The following is a 17,991-nucleotide window of genomic DNA, read 5'->3' on the forward strand; positions in this document are numbered from 1 at the left end:
TAACCCACAAATAGCAAAGTTCCACGATTTTTAGCTTTTTTCACTGTTACGAAGGTGATTTAATCATTTGTTCCCTGATATACTTTCAATGAATTAATAAAGGATGAAAAGGAATGGACAACAACAACAACACAAAAGGAACCAGGTGATTAAACTGCTTCCCCGATGGAGAGGAACAATCTCAAAATAATTAATATCAGGGTGTGATGCTATTTATCAGCAGTGTTGCTCCCTCATGAACAGGAAGTAATAAAAAGGCCTGAGATTAGAAAGAGAACACTACTAATTAAACATTGCTGAAATTAGTTATCGAATGGGCTTGTGGAACCACTATCAAAAGAGCTGGTTACACAACAGCAAGGTGTAAAAGCGTCTGTGATGCCCCTGTTGGATTCTGATTCCCAGGGAGAGGTGGAACGGTTGACAGGGAGTGGGAGTGTGGCTCTGGTGGCTGTGGAGGAAACTGGGGAAGGGCACAGTCTGGCTGGGCATTCAGAGGAAGACCCAGGCCCACACCCTCTTCATCCTAGGGCACGCAGGGAGGAACGGATAAGGGAGCAACATGAGTTACAGGGTTACGGGGGAGAAAAGGGCCCTGATCCCCTTCATTGGCTGCAGTGGGAAGACTGTTTAAAAGGGCAAACTGCGCATGGCAAAGTTTGCAATTATTTTGGTTTATCAAGTCTTATCTGAGTTCTGGCATCCTCCCAAGTGTGTGTATTTTGTTATCTTTTCACGTCTTCAATCCCTTATCCTGCCCTGTCTCGTTAATTGCTGCCGTGTGGTTTGTGTTGGTTTTCATTTATAATTTAGATGTACTTTGGGTCTGGATGGAATTTCTTCCCTTTAAAAACTGGGAGAGTTTTTTTTTCCTCCAGCTGATGATAACTGGACATTGGAGGCCAAATTGGAGGAATTCAAGGGACTTTACCTATTTTTGTGACTTTGTTGCTTTTGTGCCACGCCCCTTTGGGTCATCACAGTGTCATGCTGAAACTCCTCCCACCCCCCAATAATGAAAGAATGGCTGCACCATAGAATTAAAGTAATAATTTGCATCTTGAAGGTGTGTTCTTAATAGAAACACAATTCGTTCTTCACTGTATACAGGTAGTCCACAGTTTGTTTCGTGACTGTTCAAAGTTACAACACCACTGGAAAAAAGTGACTTATGGCTGTTTTTTTCACACTTACGACGGCTGCAGGATTCCCAGGGTCACGTAATCAAAATTCAGAATTTGGCAACTGACTCATATTTATGATGGTTGCAGGATCCTGGGGTGATCCCCTTTCACGACCTTCTAACAAGCAAAGTCAACGAAGAGAACAGATTCACTCAACAGCCATGTTATTCACTTAACAGCAATGATTCACTTAACAACTGTGTCAAGGAAGGTTGCCAAATGGGACAAAACCAGAGGTGATATTCAGCCGGTTCTGACTGGTTCTGCAGAATCAGTAGCAGAAATTTTGAGTAGTTTGGAGAACCGGCAAATCCCACCCCTGACTGGAGATTTTACAGTATCCTTCCCCTGCCACGCCCACCAAGCCACCCCCACAGAACTGGTAGTAAAAAAAAAATGAATCTCACCATTGGGCAAAACTCCCTTAACCATCTTGCTTAGCACCTGATATTTAGGGCTATATATCATGGTTGTAAGTCAAGGATTACCTGCAGTCATCCTTTCCTTCACCAGGTTTGCAAGAGGTGATGTTGGACCGGAAACTAAATCACATTCTCAGTTTCACTGTCTGGCAAATCTCAGAAAGAATGTCACATTTTAACTGCAGACGCGCTAATTTCCATTTGTTAATTAGCAAGGCTCCGGTTCTTTTTCTCAGGCGCTGTCCAGCTATACAGGAAGAGAGCCAACCCCTGCAAATCCTTCACCCCTGTTTTGGCAGCGAATTCCTGACATTCATTCCCGGACACATTCTGGGTTTCTGCCTCTGTGTTTAAATCTGATTTTCAGATTAAATGAGGGCGGTTTTAGCCATCTTTCCGTAGTGCGGAAGGAAGAGATCGCATTGCCTGATTCGAATAGCATTATTCAGCCTTGGTTTAGATTGGGCTGGAATTAAAATTCTCGCAACAATCGCTTCTCAGGCCGCACTGTGCTTGCAAAAGAGACTTCCCAGTTAATCTACTTCTCAAGGTGCCGAAGGAAATCCAGGTGTCTTAAAACTGCCAGTAACTTGCTCTTGAAAAAGATTGAGCAATGGGAGGAAGCTTTGGGGCATTACATTAGAAGCGTTGCATGTTGTTGTTTTTTAAAAAAAGAAATTGCACTGGTAGAAGTTGCTACTCTTACTCTACTCTTACTACCAAAATGGGATGTAGGGATGGACCCAAAACAGTCTTCTTTCAGGATCCAATCTGGGTCGGTCACCGATAGCAGAGGTATTATCTTCTGAGCTTTCGGACCAGCTTCAGGGAACTTATTTCTAGCAGTGTGTTATTAATAGTGCCTGTTGTAAGTGGCTTTTTTAGACGTTGATGGGGGTGTGTTGATGGCTGGCTTTTAAATCATTGGCTGTGGTTTGCTTGTGTTACCCAGCCCTAAGATGTAAATCAGCCCTCCTGTTGACTGACCAAGGCTCTGTTTCCCAGGCTTCAGTCACTTACCTGGCTGTTTTTTTGCCTGCTCGTCCAACAATCTTAGTAGCTGCAAAAATTGAATGTGTGCCCTTGTTCGTTGCAGGGTGAGGCTATCAATGAGTTCAGGCAGTCCAGTTCACTTCCACATTTGTTTTGTGATGACTTGATAAGGTGGGCCTCCATTAGCATAATCACATAGTTGTTTGGTTGCATTGAATGCATTGAAAGATATTTTTGAACAATTGGACCAAAGACGGGGAACTTCAAACTGTGCTCAGGCTGTCCCTGAGAAATTAAGGGAAGAGTGTGAACAAATTTAACGAAACTCCCTGTATTTGTGGGATATTCAGCACTTGTTTTCCAGTACCTGCAACTGTTAATCAATTTTCTATACATTTAATTAAAAGGGCCACAATGCTAACATGGTTTGAATGTTTCTTAGAACTTTCTTAAGATGCTTGAGGTTGTGTATAACTCTGGCAAAATCTTGATAGAGATGCAGCCCCAAATACATGGAAAAGGTTAGATTATTTAACTGCAGCTGAATGATTATCTAATTGATGAGAAGGATATGAACCAGAAATATTCCAAACTCAGTTTTACTTTTAGATTTTGGTTTATAGTCAAGGCCAGCCCCTGCCTCATCAGAGTAAGAGCAATGGGATAGCCTTAACTCAATGGGCCCAGCCCCTTAACACAAGGCAAGTTGGTTTTCATACCTGTCTTCAAGCAGTTGCACCGTTACAATGGCCCCTCCTTTCCTCACAGCTACCTGTACCTCTCTTGTTACAGGTTGTATTGATCTTTATTTACCCAAGAACTGTCTCCTCAGCCTTGAGCTTTCTGAATGTGTGGGATTGCAACTCTCAAAAGTAATTGTGTCTGATTGGGAATCTTTCTTTTTAGAGAGATTCTGCAGAAAGATTCCATTAGCTCTAAATCATGCCAACCGGAATGACTTTAAGATCTTGTCTAAAGAGACTTCAATTTCATTATTTAAAGCCCTGAGCATTGTCTACTCAATCAAGGATGTTTGTTTGACATCAAAATTTCTCATCTTTAAGCACTCAGAGTTGTTTCCTACATGTAAACAGCTATTCCAACCCCCCTGGGCTATTCTCCCATTTCCTCCATACAGTGGAATAGAATTAAATGTAGTGATTGATTAATCGATTAGTCTTACATTCGTATCAAAGAAAATAAAGGCAAAATATAGGATCTAATTCCAGTGTAATATAGATAAAAGAAATTACAGCAATAAAATACAGAAGTGCAAGTCCAAATAGTCAGCCTTTCGGCCACTCTCATCTCCTTTCCTGTATATCTGGGGATTTTAAAGGTGACTTCCCATCCAACCTGGATGACTGGATAAATTTTGGAATTTGGGGCTGAAGAGCATTAAACCTTCAGTTGTTTTTCCTCCATCAAGTTCTCTTCTTAACCCATATTGGACTGCTTCATAAGCTGCAGCCCTTTGAGCCTATGTCTGTTTTGAAAAGTGTTGAGCTTAAGGTGTCCTCCTTGTAACTGAGTCCTTCTCTGTATGGCCAACCTCTGTGGTAACTCCAAAGATCTGGAGATCTTGCTTCTTCTTGTCTATTGGCTTCAATTTTTGTTTCTCTTTCTTATATTTTCCATGGGAAATGGTAGTGTTTTATCAGGAAGTAGAGGAAGTGTAGTAGAAACATCCCCCAAGGACTCCTTGTTGTTCTTTTTCATGTCTATGTTCCATCTTCAAACAGGAGTGAACCAGTAGATGATTCCTCAAGATGAGTACCATTTTCTTGGGCAGCTCTATTAGAGATTTGGCAACTTCATGTGTTATTGCTAATAATCCCCTCAGATCATTAGGCTTTTTTATAATACCCCACTTGTTCAGTATCTGGCAAAGTACTGAAACGGTTAACTTTATCTCTAAGGGTTCTTCAGAAAACTGACTTGCCATGAGAGGTGCAAACTGCTCAGGCTGCCTCATCTCAAGGACAGCAGTGATAGAACGTCCTTGCCCTTACCTACTTTCCTGTTGCTACTATTAAACCTTCAAAGCAAAAACACACACTTATTGCCAAGATTAATGAGCTAACTCCTTCTGTGTGAAGCACGTGTAGTGAGAAGATATCACACTTGGACAATAAATGCTTCCTTTTGAGCAACACACTGACTGGTAGTAAGATGCTAGAAGGATTTGTGTAGAGGTTCTTCTGGATTGTGAAGATCTGGAGTATAGGAACATCCCAACCACCATGTCAGCGTTCCAACGAAACTGCCCATTTCATTCAAGCACTCAGAAACAAAGTTCATCCAAGTAAGAATTTATTAAAGAAGTCTGGGAAAACCCGAATCTGAGAATTCCAGGTTTTCCCTTCCTAATTGCAAATTCAAAACCCATGCCCTGCATGCACCAGTCCGTCTCATGGCCCAATCAACTATTGTCCCAACTGGAGACACTCCTCCAACCTCTCCTAGGCAGGTGCAGGTTCACTTGTCCTTGACTTTATGAGAAGAATGTTGTTATGTCTAGTCTTCCACCTCTCCATGAAATCCCCCCTCCCAAATTCCCAGGCACTAAGATGTGGCAGCTTGGAAGCTTCTGAGTAAAATATGAGTTCCAAAGCTAATACACCACTTCCGTGAGAGGTTTCCAAACATACAGTTGTGAAGCACAGAGTCCCATTCTTGGAGTTCCCCACTGTTCCTACTGGCTAATATCAAGCCAAACAGAGTCCATATATAGCACTTTTCCAACGTTGACCTTCACCAAGCATTGTCTTCTGCTGGTCCTCAGACCCCGCATCTTATCTCCCCGTGTTTTAATCTTCTGTCCCCGGTACCTCTATTTGGTTTGCTTAGTTGGGTCTGCGCATTGGCTGACTTTCACCAATTATAATTAGCTCAGCCTATTGTGAGCAACTGTGAGCTCCTGCAGTCCTTGTTAGTCACACAAAAGGAAGACTCCTGCTGGCTGCACTAAAAGCTCAGATCAATTCACGCCAGCTAGAAGCCCATCTTTGAATATCTTAACGTCACTGAGAGTGCGGGAATCCTGCAGGGAATCCCCTATCTCTGTCAGAGTTAAATAAGCTGAATACCTACTTTTTGGAGATGCAACCATGATGAGAGAGCATTGTCTAGTAGATTAAGCAAGGTGGATCTCATGCCATTTATCCCTCTGTCATTCAGCCCGCTCTTGCATAAATCCACTGATACCTCCCACATAGGTAACCAGCGGTAGATAATCTTTGATCACTGCAAAAGGTGTCACTCAGATGCACCGAGAAAAGGAGTCAGGAGGAGTAGAATCCTCCACGTCCCTGTTTGCTTAATTTGAGTTTGTGGTTATTGTTTCATCCCCTAGCCGTGTAATTCTGGGCTACATTAGAATATTAATGAGTGGCTGTACAGTAATACATTTGGTAGGCTTTATTTTTTTAAGGTGAAAAATGAAAAATGTCTTGTGAAACCTGTCCTTATCTTGAACAAGCTCTTAGGTACTTTGGGGTTTGAAGCAAAAAGAGAAGATTACAATATTAACATGGTCATAATAAATTATCATTCTTTAATTAGCTGCTCACAACGCCTGCCCTCTTACGAACTAATTCTTTCGCCCACTAAATAGATTTGGAGAAAGCATAGCTAAGTGAGCTTAAATCCAAAAGAGGCCATACAAAAAAAAAAACCCAAAACTGGTGTCTTTCTGGTCTTCAGGTCTACAATTTCTGTGAATTCCAACTGAAGTGGCATCATGAGGACTTCTGGGAGTTGTAATCCAGAACGTTTGGATGCTGTTGTGCTGCTTTCCCCGGAGATTATGAGAAGCATAACAACATGAGACAAATATTGATTATTATTGTTTTAATTTTGGTCCACCCCTGCAGGTTGAACCCATTTACCTCTTACAAGCTGCGCCTGAAAGCCACCAACGATGTCGGAGACAGCAATTTTGGTGCTGAGACGGAGGCAGTCACTACACTGCAAGATGGTAAGGACCACAACAACCAACCAACTTCTTCGTTAGGGTGCCTCTTACACCCTCATTCAAGATGGTGCTTTTTCAAAAGGCAGCTGGGCTTTCTTTGTTTTGCCTGAAGACGTTTCACTTCTCATCCAAGAAGTTTCTTCATTTCTGATAGAATGGTGGGGAATGGAAGGATGTATATTCCTTGCAGTCATCTGCTTGTTAGCACTCTTTCTGGGAGTCATTGAGGCTACTTGGAGGTTTATCTGTGCCCTCAGGGTCCCCTGGATAGTGAAGATGGGTGTGGAATGTTCTTGGAACTGCTGGAGATAAGTGGTGTTATATCCCTCATAGTGTCCTGTTGGGACAACCATGACTGGGATGTCTGAGAATCTCCAATAGTCCTCATTCAGAAACCTCACCTAGATTTGTATTCCCAACATTGGCCATTTAGGAGTGAACATGCACCCAACCAAAATTAATTCTTGGGTCACTAGGACCATATTTAGATGTTTGTTCTTCCAGATAAACCAGCTCAGGAAACCCACCACAAAGACTACTGGAACTCTGTTTTGATGAGGTATGATTACAACAACCTCAAAAGCTTAGCAGAGATTCTCCCGTCTTTGACACCCAAGAGAATCAAGGCAAGGCAATCCCCACTTCCTCTTGCCTTTCAAGGCTACATAGGTGTCAAGGCAACAGTTGAATTCTTCTTCAAGGCTTCTCTATATTCTTCTAAATTGTCCTCTTTGATAGCTTTCCTGCTCTGTCTTCTAATAATGAGTTTTACATCTGCACCTTGAGTGCATAGACCAGTGTGGTCTTCAACCTTGGGAACTTTAAGATGGGTGGAATTCAACTCCCAGGATTCCCCAGCCAGCTAAGGAGTTGAAGTCCACCCATCTTAAAGTTGCCACTGGCATAGACACACATTTCCCTGAATAGACCAAAAGCTTCTGGACTTCCCATAGTTAGAGTGCTCCTTACTCCTGTTATTCATCTATAGAGCTATGTGGCCAAGTAATACATTTCTCATCTTCGTATCTGTTTTTTTTTTTCCTTTCTAGTTCCAGATGAACCACCAAGTTCTGTGTCTGTGACGCCATACACAACATCCTCAGTTCTGGTACAGTGGCAGGTGAGTAAAAAGGTAGCCAGAAGCCTGAACTCCAATGATCAGGGAAGATTTCTAGGATTGATCATAGCAAACTGCCATATGTGAAATAAATCATTAGTATGAACCCTGGAACACTTCAATCCTCCTTCACGGATGCCAGTGTATTCTCAGTGTTAAAATATCATTAGGTTAACTCAGGGCTGGTGTGGTTTCATTTGTTTATTTTTAAGAAATGTATATGGACATCCATCTCACATGAATCTGGACTTCTAAAAGCAAAAACAAGACAACTACAATGTAAAAATGACAACGTTTTGCCCTTTGTCTCAAATTATTTGGCTTTTCCTACAAAGATGTTTTCAAATCCCCATGCCTGAGCCCTAAGCTGGTACCTTCTGATAGGACTGGAAGACATCTTACCTCACAATAATATTTCCCCGAGATCACATAGGACCAGTGTATCGGAGAACAGGCTGGGAGGCTTTTATGGTTTATGTCAGATACAAAGAACCAGGATCATTCCTTAAGTCCAAGCAGAGGATGTTTATTATGTCAGAATCCAGTCAATGAACAGCCAGCAATAAATTGGTGCCAGATAAGAGTCAAAGGAATTCAAGGGGTCTGGACTTGGATCTCTTGTGGCAATGCAAGGATTCCAAACTAATGACGCATTTAATTCCGCCTTCTAGCTCTGCCTGGTTTTCTCCTACCTCTTCCTCTTAGCTTCATGATAGCCACTTTGTCATGTAGATTTTGTGTCGGTCTTCCTAATTGCACAGGAAGTCCTGTTTGTGGTGAAAATCATACTCTGTTCCAACATGTTAAACAAATGTGAGACATTTTGACAGTTTTTAACTAAGGAACCAAACGTAAGTACCAATCAGCCATTTGCCTCTCATTCAGGCATACAATGGAATTCCACTAACGCGCGCAAAGGACAATACGGTGGTGCACATCTCATTAAAGGTTGATCCTGTTGATAGATTTGGGGTGGATAATGAATGTGAAATAGATGGTAGCTGAGATAATTAGAAACCTTTTATTTCACAAAAACCTAATGGGAAACTTGCACCCTAGCTATATCTAGGGAACTGAAGGCCAATTACATGTCATTACCATGCTTACATTATTGGGGGCACTTCAGCAGTTTAGGCTCTATAGTTTTCAAATAAAAAATGTAAAATAATTTGAAACTCCAGTTAACTGCGGAGAAAACACAGGTGGGCATAAGATAATGTTTTATTGCTTAGCTGGAGAAGGCAAGGAGCAGAATTAAATGCTGGCGCATCGAGCATTTCACTCCTTAATTGCATACCATCGATAGCAACAAGAAAGTTCTTGCCATCAAAAATCCTGATTTTCCTGTCCCGTTCTGTGTGGAAGTCAATTTGCCAGCTCTGCTCTCACCTGCTCCTTCCTTTAATCCAGAATTTGTCCCAATTTCACAGTGCAAACACACGGTCGTTATCATCCCTCTGAGTCATAATAGATTTCTGGGGCCTCCGCAGTTCCTCTGGGCCTCCCTCTCAGAAATCGTTAGGAAATCCTAAATAATCCTTTACATCAAAACCTGAATTTTTTTACTCATGAAAGATGGATAAGAGCAGGATGCCATGACCTTTTGGTTAGAGTACTTTTTCCAGGGCAGAAATAAAACCATCAAAGAAAGAAGGAAATGTCATCTTGTGCCATTTATCCCAGGTTTCTTTGTGCTGGATCGCTTAATAGCTTCTGAATCTGAGATCAGGCACAGGCTGCTTCTCGAGAGAGAGACAGAGACAGAGAGAGACTGAGACAGAGACACAGAGAGACACACAGAGACAGAGAGAAGACAGAGAGAGAGAGAGACAGAGAGAGACAGAGACAGAGACAGAGAGAGACTGAGACAGAGACACAGAGAGAAGAGAGACAGAGAGAGAGACAGAGAGAGAGTGACACAGAGAGACAGAGACAGAGAGAAGACAGAGAGAGAGAGACAGAGACAGAGACAGAGAGAGACTGAGACAGAGACACACAGAGAAGAGAAACAGAGAGAGAGAGACACAGAGAGAGTGACACAGAGAGAGACACAGAGACAGAGAGAAGACAGAGAGACAGAGAGAGACAGAGACAGAGAGAAACACAGAGAGAGTCACACAGAGAGACACAGAAACAGAGAGAGAGAGAGAGAGAAAGACAAAGAGACAGAGAGAAGACAGAGAGACAGAGAGACAGAGAGACATACAGAGAGAGAGACAGAGAGAGGCAGAGAGAGGGGGAGAGGGGGAGAGAGAAAGAGAGAGACCCTTTGCTTGTATTTGAGACATGAAACAGATGATATGACTCAGGGCATTGGTAGGAAGGACAGGAAGGAGAATAATTTTGAGGAGGGAAAATGCTGTGGAGTCTTCAATATCACAACCTTAATTATGGAAACTAACTCGTTCATTGGTATGGTGGTGTATCCCCTTCCCTTAGATTCTAATCAAATCAATCTTTTTTTCCACCCCCTTCCCTTCTTACCTGGTTTTTAATTAAGTGAACATAAGGGTTATTCTCCCAGACTATCAGAAACATGGCCGAAGCAAACGGCTTAGCACTGTACCAAAGTACATTCTGGAGACCACCGAGCCGAAATTAGGGGACGGAGAACCATAAATCAAAGTTAAGGCACATGGCAGATTAATGGCATAGCTCCTTTCTCCCACCCCCCTGGGGAGTGATGAGATCTGGCCCCTGAGAGATCGACTCTACAACGTTTGAGGTGAAGCAGATTATTTCAGGAGCAGCCTGGTGGCTGGAATGTTGAAGGAAAGCCAACTTTGTCACCTTGATTGACTTCTTGAGCTTGCCTAAGTAAATCCTGATGAATAACCTGTGTCAGCAGAGGAAATTGCCTCTCTGGATCCTTCTCAATCTTTCTAGACTTGTGAGGTTTCTAATTCATGGGGGCAATTTCAGAAGGGAGTCAAAAGACAGGAAATGGCAGCTATATTCCTTGAGGAAACGTAAGTTCCAGGTGGATCCACCTCATGTCTTCTGGCTTTTAACACCATCCTGGCACCATTGGGTGAACACTGTTGGGCTGAGGAAAGCTTCTTTGACATTATTCCAAAGAACTCTTCAAGACTGAACTTGCAGGTTGTATCTCAGCACCTTCACCCTGGATTGTGCTCTATTCACCTCAGCTTATCTCTTGACTCCAAAGATGGTTAGAGATGTCCTGCCCAGGTCAATGGATAATCTCTCCATAGCATCTCAACTTTGCAAGATATTCCAAACGGAAGTTTTCATCGTGTGATGCAGAAAAAATATTTTGAACCAACACCCAGATACATCACCATTGTCTAGAAATACAGATGTCTGGATTTCTTAGGGGTTTTTTTTTTATCAGAGACAAATTGTAACTTAACCCTTTTGGTGGGCTTTTTTTTATTTTATTTTGGTGCAGCCTCCAAAGGTAGAGAGTCTAAATGGTCTTCTTTTGGGATATCGAATTTATTATCGGGAGCTGGAACCTGAAAATACTAAACCAGGAACAGAATCCAAAGCCCTTAAAAACCCATCAGCACTGCGAGCAGAAATTACAGGTACGGAGCCAATTATTTGGGCTGTTTTAATGTGTGATGAATGGTTTGTCATTTGCAATCCGATGAATAAATATTAAAACGCTTGATGGAAATGGGGGGGAAAAAAACTTGTGCATACTCTCAAATTTATTCAACTAGCTGGCTGTCAGATTCGAAACTGATCCATTGGGCTGTTTCTCTCTTCCTCTTTTCTCATTCACCCCAACCCCTCTTATTTCTTGCTTTCTGATTTTTTTGGGGGGGGAGTTCTGTTTGAGTCTTGGTTGTAAATCTGGTGTCTAGGACTAGCATTCTTAATACATCAAATCCAAGGCTTAATCTTTGGGCGGATGGAGGGCAAGGAAGGGCAAGGAAGAAGTGAAGACCAAAGCTTCCCCCACACCAGGGTCCCAAAAGCATCTGCTGTGTCCTCAAGAAACTGGACTTTTCAGTGGGAACCAAAAGACCAGAACTGGGAGAAGTGTATGGATTTGAAGTCCAAGTATGCAACCTGGTACAGAAATTGGATGGTACAACAAGACCTTAGCAACCATCAATATAATCACTGGAAGGGGATGGACGGATGGACGAATAGATGGATGGATATGTGGATGGATGGATAAATAGGTGGGTGGGTGGATGGATGGATGGATGAGTGAGTGGATGGATGGATGGATGGATGGATGGATAGATATGTGGATGGATGAGTGGGTGGATTGATGGATGGATGGTTCAGTGGATGGATGGATGGATGGATATGTGGATGGATGGATGGATGGATGGATGGATAGGTGGGTGGATTGATGGATGGATGGTTCAATGGATGGATAGGTGGGTGGATGGATATGTGGGTGGGTGGGTGGGAAGGTGGGTGGGTGGATGGGTGGATGGATTCTATCCACCATTCCATCATTGGAAAGTCTAAGAATAAAAAGCTCCTAGACAAATCTCCTCTTTCTCATCTCCCTAGAACATAATTGCTTTGGCTCAGTGATTCTCCGGGCATTTCTCATTGCTTTATAGCAGCCATCTCCATAATTTCTTTTGGTGTGGAAAGATAGCTAAGTAAGCCTTCCAGTTTGAGGATCTTTCAGCCTGTTCTCTGGGAGGTGGGCTGACTTATATAGCCAGGCAGCTGGTGCGGGGGTGGGTGCTGAAGGGGTCTTTGCCTTGAACATTGCCTGCACTCGCAACTACTTCACCTCAAACTGCTGGAACCATGTGGAGTTGGCAAATAACGGCTAACCTGGCCCTCTGACTCTTTTCTGCTTTGCTTACTTCGAATAGCCCAAAGCATCTTCAAGGCAGTGAACAGCAGTTCGGACTTAACAACCTACGAATTAACAAGTAAGTTAATTAGGAGTACACACTGATGTAACCCTTCGCAGGGCTGGGGGACACAGCGGACTTCTTCCCTCTTTGAAACTTGGCATTAACTAGGGGGTTGGAGGGTGAGTATGTCATAATTTTAAGGATGGACATCTGGGTAGTGTCGGGCTCCATGTACAATTATGCCCACCAGCAGTAAAAGGCACTAACAGTGGATCCCTCCAGCAAGCGACGCCCGTCTCGGTCGGAGGGGATTTGATGGCTGCCTGGGGATCCCCTATAAGGCCACCCTACAGTGCTAACCGGGAGTTGGAGGCTGACTGGGGAATTCCCAGATAACGTGTCTGCAGCGCTCCGATCTATGAACACTTTGTGGGGGTGCCAGCTCTTACTGAGGGGGGATTTATATATCTTATGTTATGGTCCTGAGGAGTAGAGCGGATCGGTGGTAGGTAGGGTGTAGAACAATCTAAGCAGTGGGACGCGGGACACACGGGAGAAGTTATAATTATCCATATTAGGAAATGAGGGGTAAGTGGGAAACTAGAGTAGGGAGGTGCACAGGAGTTATATGGGTGGGGTAATGCTATAAATGATGCTGGAAAACAGATGCTCCCAACACTAACCTAGATTGGAATTCAAGCCGTTATTGCCGGATGGGATGTGAGTTACTTGCAAATAAACAACTGCATAGCTCAGTGTTTGTTGGTTTGTATCTTGGGAATATGAACATCCAGAAGACCGGCTTACAGGTAGCTTCGATGATGTTTCAGGACTTCAGTCAACTGAAGAAAGTGATTTGGATTGTTTTGCGAAAGCATCACTTAGCGGAGCCGATCCTGCAAATGGTTGGATGGCAATTTTGTGTGGATCTGGTCGGCTTGCGTTTCTTAGGGGATGTTCAGACCATCAGCCTTGCCTTTGCTGACATATACCAAGTGTCAGGGCTCCCAACAAATCCACCCCCATTCAAATCATAAGTCTCTAGCCGCATTCCTCAGAGAAAAATAAAATAAAAATTAGGGTATTTTCTCCCTTCCTTTCTCTCCTCCCTCCCTCCCTTCTTTTCTCTCCTTCCTTCCCCTTCCCTGTTCTCCTTCCTTCCCCCTTCCTTCCTTCTTTTATTTTTTATTTTATTTATTTATTTGGTTTATCAGTCGCTTACAAGACAATAGGAATAAGTATAAACATAAATATTCCTTTGAGAAAACAAGAAATAGGTTCGAATAAATGAGGACAATAGGACAGGGACGGGAGGCACGATGGTGCACTTATGCACGCCCCTTACAGACCTCTTAGGAATGGGGTGAGGTCAATGGTGGATAGTTTGAGGTTAAAGGAGTGGCGGGGTTAGAAGATGTAACTACAGAGTCAGGTATAGTACATTCCAGGCACTGACCACTCTGTTGCTGAAGGCGTACTTTCTGCAACCAAGTTTGGAACGGTTTACATTGAGTTTGTATCTGTTGTGTGCTCTTGTGTTGTTAAATTAAATTAAATTAAAAAGTGCTTAGGGAACAGGTTCTTGGTGCATGGAAAAAGAGGACACTTGCGTGAACCAGTTGTGCTGCAGGTCCTGTGTTTGAGCTAGGTGGACCTCTCCCCCTTAATTTCTCCCCCACCCCATAATACACGGACAGCTCTACTCTAGCATTCCCCCTGGGCCCCTCTCCCTCCCGCCCCCCTCAAAAAATGCGCCATGTCCAAATGCCATTTTCCTGCAGATGGCTCAGAAATACATCACATCCCTCACAAGCAAGGGGAGGCAAAGGTGGAGAGAGAGAGTCCTTGTGTATTAACTGGCGGGAGTTTCAGATTCCCATAAAACTGCCAGTTTCCTACAATATATCAAGTAGTTTTATTTATTATGCTGACAAAATGTAAGCAGTAAATTAGATACCATCAGCTGTCTGTCTACCTGGAACCGGCAGGCAACACACCGCTGTCTGACTGAGCTACGTGGGCAGAATATTTGCGAGCACTTTAGGAAATCTGAAATTAGAAGAGCCTCATTATCAATCTCACAGAACCTTCCCTGGGATGATAGTTTGCAGTGAAACAGTGCGAGAGCTGAAGGGTAGTTCACACGTTGCGGGGGAGGGGGGAGGAGGAGGAACCAATTTGCAAGTAAAACGCCTCTGAATGGAGACCGACCCTGTTGTGGGAGATTTCCAGCAAAGCTTCCCAGAATTGTATTTTGCTGGTGGGCTTCCTCGGTGATCCATATTCTCCAAAAAGAGAGGTGGCCTGATTTGAATATGCAAATCCTCAGAACTTCAAGGACGATGCAAAGGCCTCTGGGGTGGAAGGCATGAAATTTGGTCTTGCTATCATGCTTGTTTGGTTATTAATTACATCATAGCCGGAGGATCTCTCTCTCTCCCTCCCTCCCCCTCTCTCTCTCTTCTCTCTCTCTTCTCTCTTCTCTCTCTCCCTCTCCCTCTGTCTCTCCTTCTATCTCTCTCACTCTCTCCACTTTCCTCTCTCTCCCTCTCTCTTCTCTCCTCTCTCTCCCTCTGTCTCTCCTTCTATCTCTCTCACTCTCTCCACTCTCCTCTCTCTCCCTCTCCCTCTCTCTTTTCTCTCTCCCTCTCCCTGTCTCTCTCCCTCCTCTCTCTCTCTCTCTTTTCTCTCTCCCTCTCCCTCTGTCTCTCCTTCTATCTCTCTCACTCTCTCCACTTTCCTCTCTCTCCCTCTCTCTCTCTCTCTCTCTCTCTCTCTCCTCCCTCCCTCTCTCTCTCTCTCTCTCTCTCTCCCTCTCCCTCTGTCTCTCCTTCTATCTCTCTCCCTCTCCCTCTCTCTCTCTCCCTCTCCCTCTCTCTCTCTCTCTCTGTCACACACACACACACTTTCTTTCCTCTCCCTGTCCAAGTTTTGTTTTTGCTTTTTAATACGTTGCAGTGTGCTGTCGTCCCTTTCTTCTATCCTGTCAATGCTGCTTCCTTGTCTTAGCTCACAAAGGGTGGCAGCTGAATATGGTGTTGGTGATTTTTCAAGAGCTGTGATTGCAGCCTAAGAAAGACATTGCAGTCTCACGCCACTAAATCTCCCAAGTTTATGCCTTTTTTGCTCTCTAATAAAGCTTCCATTCCCCACCCACCCCAAATACCAAGTTGGGTATCGTAGCATTGACTGTGGCTTTATTTGAAGAGGCGAGCTTAGCACTGGAGCTCTTTACAGAAGACCCATTTGGACAGTCGCCCAGCTGTCCATTGAATCGAACAAGGGAGTTCTCTAGCCCAGTTTCCACCATCAGCCCAGGTGGCTTCCTTCAGTAATAATTTGGAGGACGGTGAGGAGACGCCTGCCCATGGTTGCCCCATCCAAGAGGTCTGCATATATTGGCAACTCTAAAGTTGGCATATTCAAAGTGGACCATCTCTGAAAGATTTTCTAATCATCTGGGGCAGTGTTTCTCCACCTTGATACTTGAAGAGGAGTGGACTCAATTCCTAGAAGGGTGGACTTCAACTCCTAGAATTCCCTAGGCAGCGTGTATGGATCAACTCTTCCGGGAGTTGAAGTCCATACATCCTGGCTGGGGGATTCTAGAAGTTGAAGTCCACACACGTTGGTTGGGGAACTCTGGGAGTTGATGTCCACCTATCTTCAAGCTACCAAGGTTTGTTCAATCCCTTTTTGGAACTGTGACCCCTACTATGCTTCAGGAAGACAGTAGCGGAGAAATTCTACTGGGGATTGTTAAAGGGGATGCTAACAAATCATGCAAATTATTTACATTTCTAGAACTGAAAAAATACAAGAGGTATGAAGTGGTCATGACAGCATATAACATTATTGGGGAAAGCCCTGCCAGCGCACCTGTGGAAGTCTACGTTGGAGAGGCAGGTAAGCAGAAACCTGAAAGCATGCAAGGTAACCATCTTGAGAACCTCAGAGAGGAGGAGAAATGGGAGCATGTTATACATATCCATGAAAAGTATTAATACCAATAAATAACTGGTGTTAATTTGCTCAGGCCAGTATTGGGATTAATGGGGAGATGGTGGAAGAGAGGGATTTCGGGGGATTTCATAAAAGGGCCCCTTCTGCTGCCTTTCACCAATGATCAAGCACTGAGGAAGTTCTGAAGAGGTTGTGATCCACCAAGCTGTAGAGTTGTAATTGCAGGAATGTTCTAATCTCGGATGGCAGACCTCAGATAAAGAATGTTTCCAAGCAAATACAACTCCGGCAAACAAAGTCACTAATCTAAAGGAAGATTAGAGAGAGGAAGTAAACATATGTTAGACTTTAACTAGAGATAATTAATTGTGTTAATTACTATTATGCTAAACAGAAACGAAAGTTAAGCAGTAACCAAAGTTAACCAATTTTGGAGGATAATTAAAAATGTATATAAATGCAAGACTAGTCTCCAATAAAGTTCATCATGATTCAGTTGATCATGACCAAACAACTCGACTACCTCGTCATTACAACACCAAGCCAGATGCAATCTTGTCCCTCACTGATGGTGCCCTTCAAGTATTGTCATAGATATGGAAGGCAGAGGTTCTTCAGGTATTAATTAGGCTGCCAATATGCCATTATGTTCAGTCACATTCTCTGCCTTCTCCCAGTCTGGCCAGGTTCACACGTGGTTGTTGGGTCTCTTGGCTTACAGAATGGGTCTGCTTTCATGGCCGCAGTTACAAGCTCAACCCTTTCCTTTTGAAGGAAGGCCCTCGCTATAAATTCTATAAATTCAGCATCAATCTGCTTTCTCTTATATCTCACTGCTCCTCTGTATTTAACACGAAATATTTCATGTCAGGTTCCAGCACTACTTATGTTATATTTTCATTCAATTTCAAGACATCTCAGGCCTCAACTCTTCCAGACCTTTTCATTTCAGACATTGAGGTAATGCTCTGTTATCGTCTTCCTAAACTCCATAAATTAATCATCCCTGTTCTCTGCGGAACGGTTGCTAAAACTTGAGAAAGCGCTGGTGGGATTTTCTAATCGGTTCAACTTCCACTTGCCAAACTGTAAAGATAGAATTCTACATGTTTTGAACGATGACTGTGAGAGGGATCTTGGAGTCTTAGTGGACAACCAGCTAAATAGGAGCCAGCCGTGTGCAGCAGCAGCAGCCAAAAAGGCTAATGCAATCCTAAGTTGTATTAACAGAGGGATACAATCGAGATCAAGGGAGGTACTAATACCACTCTATAATGCCTTAGTAAGACCACACCTACAGTACTGCATCCAGTTTTGGTCAACACATTATAAAAAAGATGTTGGGACTCTAGAAAAAGTACAGAGAAGAGCAACCAGGATGATGAGGGGACTGGAGACTAAAACATATGAAGAATGGTTACAGGAACTTGGCTTGGCTAGTCTAGTAAAGAGAAGGACCAGGGGAGACATGATAGAGATCTTCCAATATTTGAGGGGCTGCCACAGGGAGGATATGGGGGTCAAGCTATTTTCT

The 17,991-nt window shown here is 43.5% G+C and overlaps 1 protein-coding gene across 2 annotated transcripts in view; it reads left to right on the top strand.

The window, feature by feature from the left end:
* SDK1 (sidekick cell adhesion molecule 1) overlaps positions 1–17,991 on the top strand; it is a 367,483-nt gene that overhangs the window by 306,891 nt on the left and 42,601 nt on the right. For both annotated transcript variants that reach the window (XM_087912912.1, XM_087912913.1), the window contains exons 31-35: positions 6,475–6,578; positions 7,625–7,695; positions 11,105–11,243; positions 12,510–12,569; positions 16,299–16,400. In XM_087912912.1, the coding sequence (XP_087769038.1) occupies positions 6,475–6,578; positions 7,625–7,695; positions 11,105–11,243; positions 12,510–12,569; positions 16,299–16,400 (476 nt within the window). The remainder of the gene's footprint in view (positions 1–6,474; positions 6,579–7,624; positions 7,696–11,104; positions 11,244–12,509; positions 12,570–16,298; positions 16,401–17,991) is intronic.

Source organism: Pseudonaja textilis, chromosome 14 (assembly GCF_049901715.1).
Source record: "Pseudonaja textilis isolate UNSWEBS1 chromosome 14, rPseTex1.2, whole genome shotgun sequence".
NCBI classification, from domain to species: domain Eukaryota; kingdom Metazoa; phylum Chordata; class Lepidosauria; order Squamata; family Elapidae; genus Pseudonaja; species Pseudonaja textilis.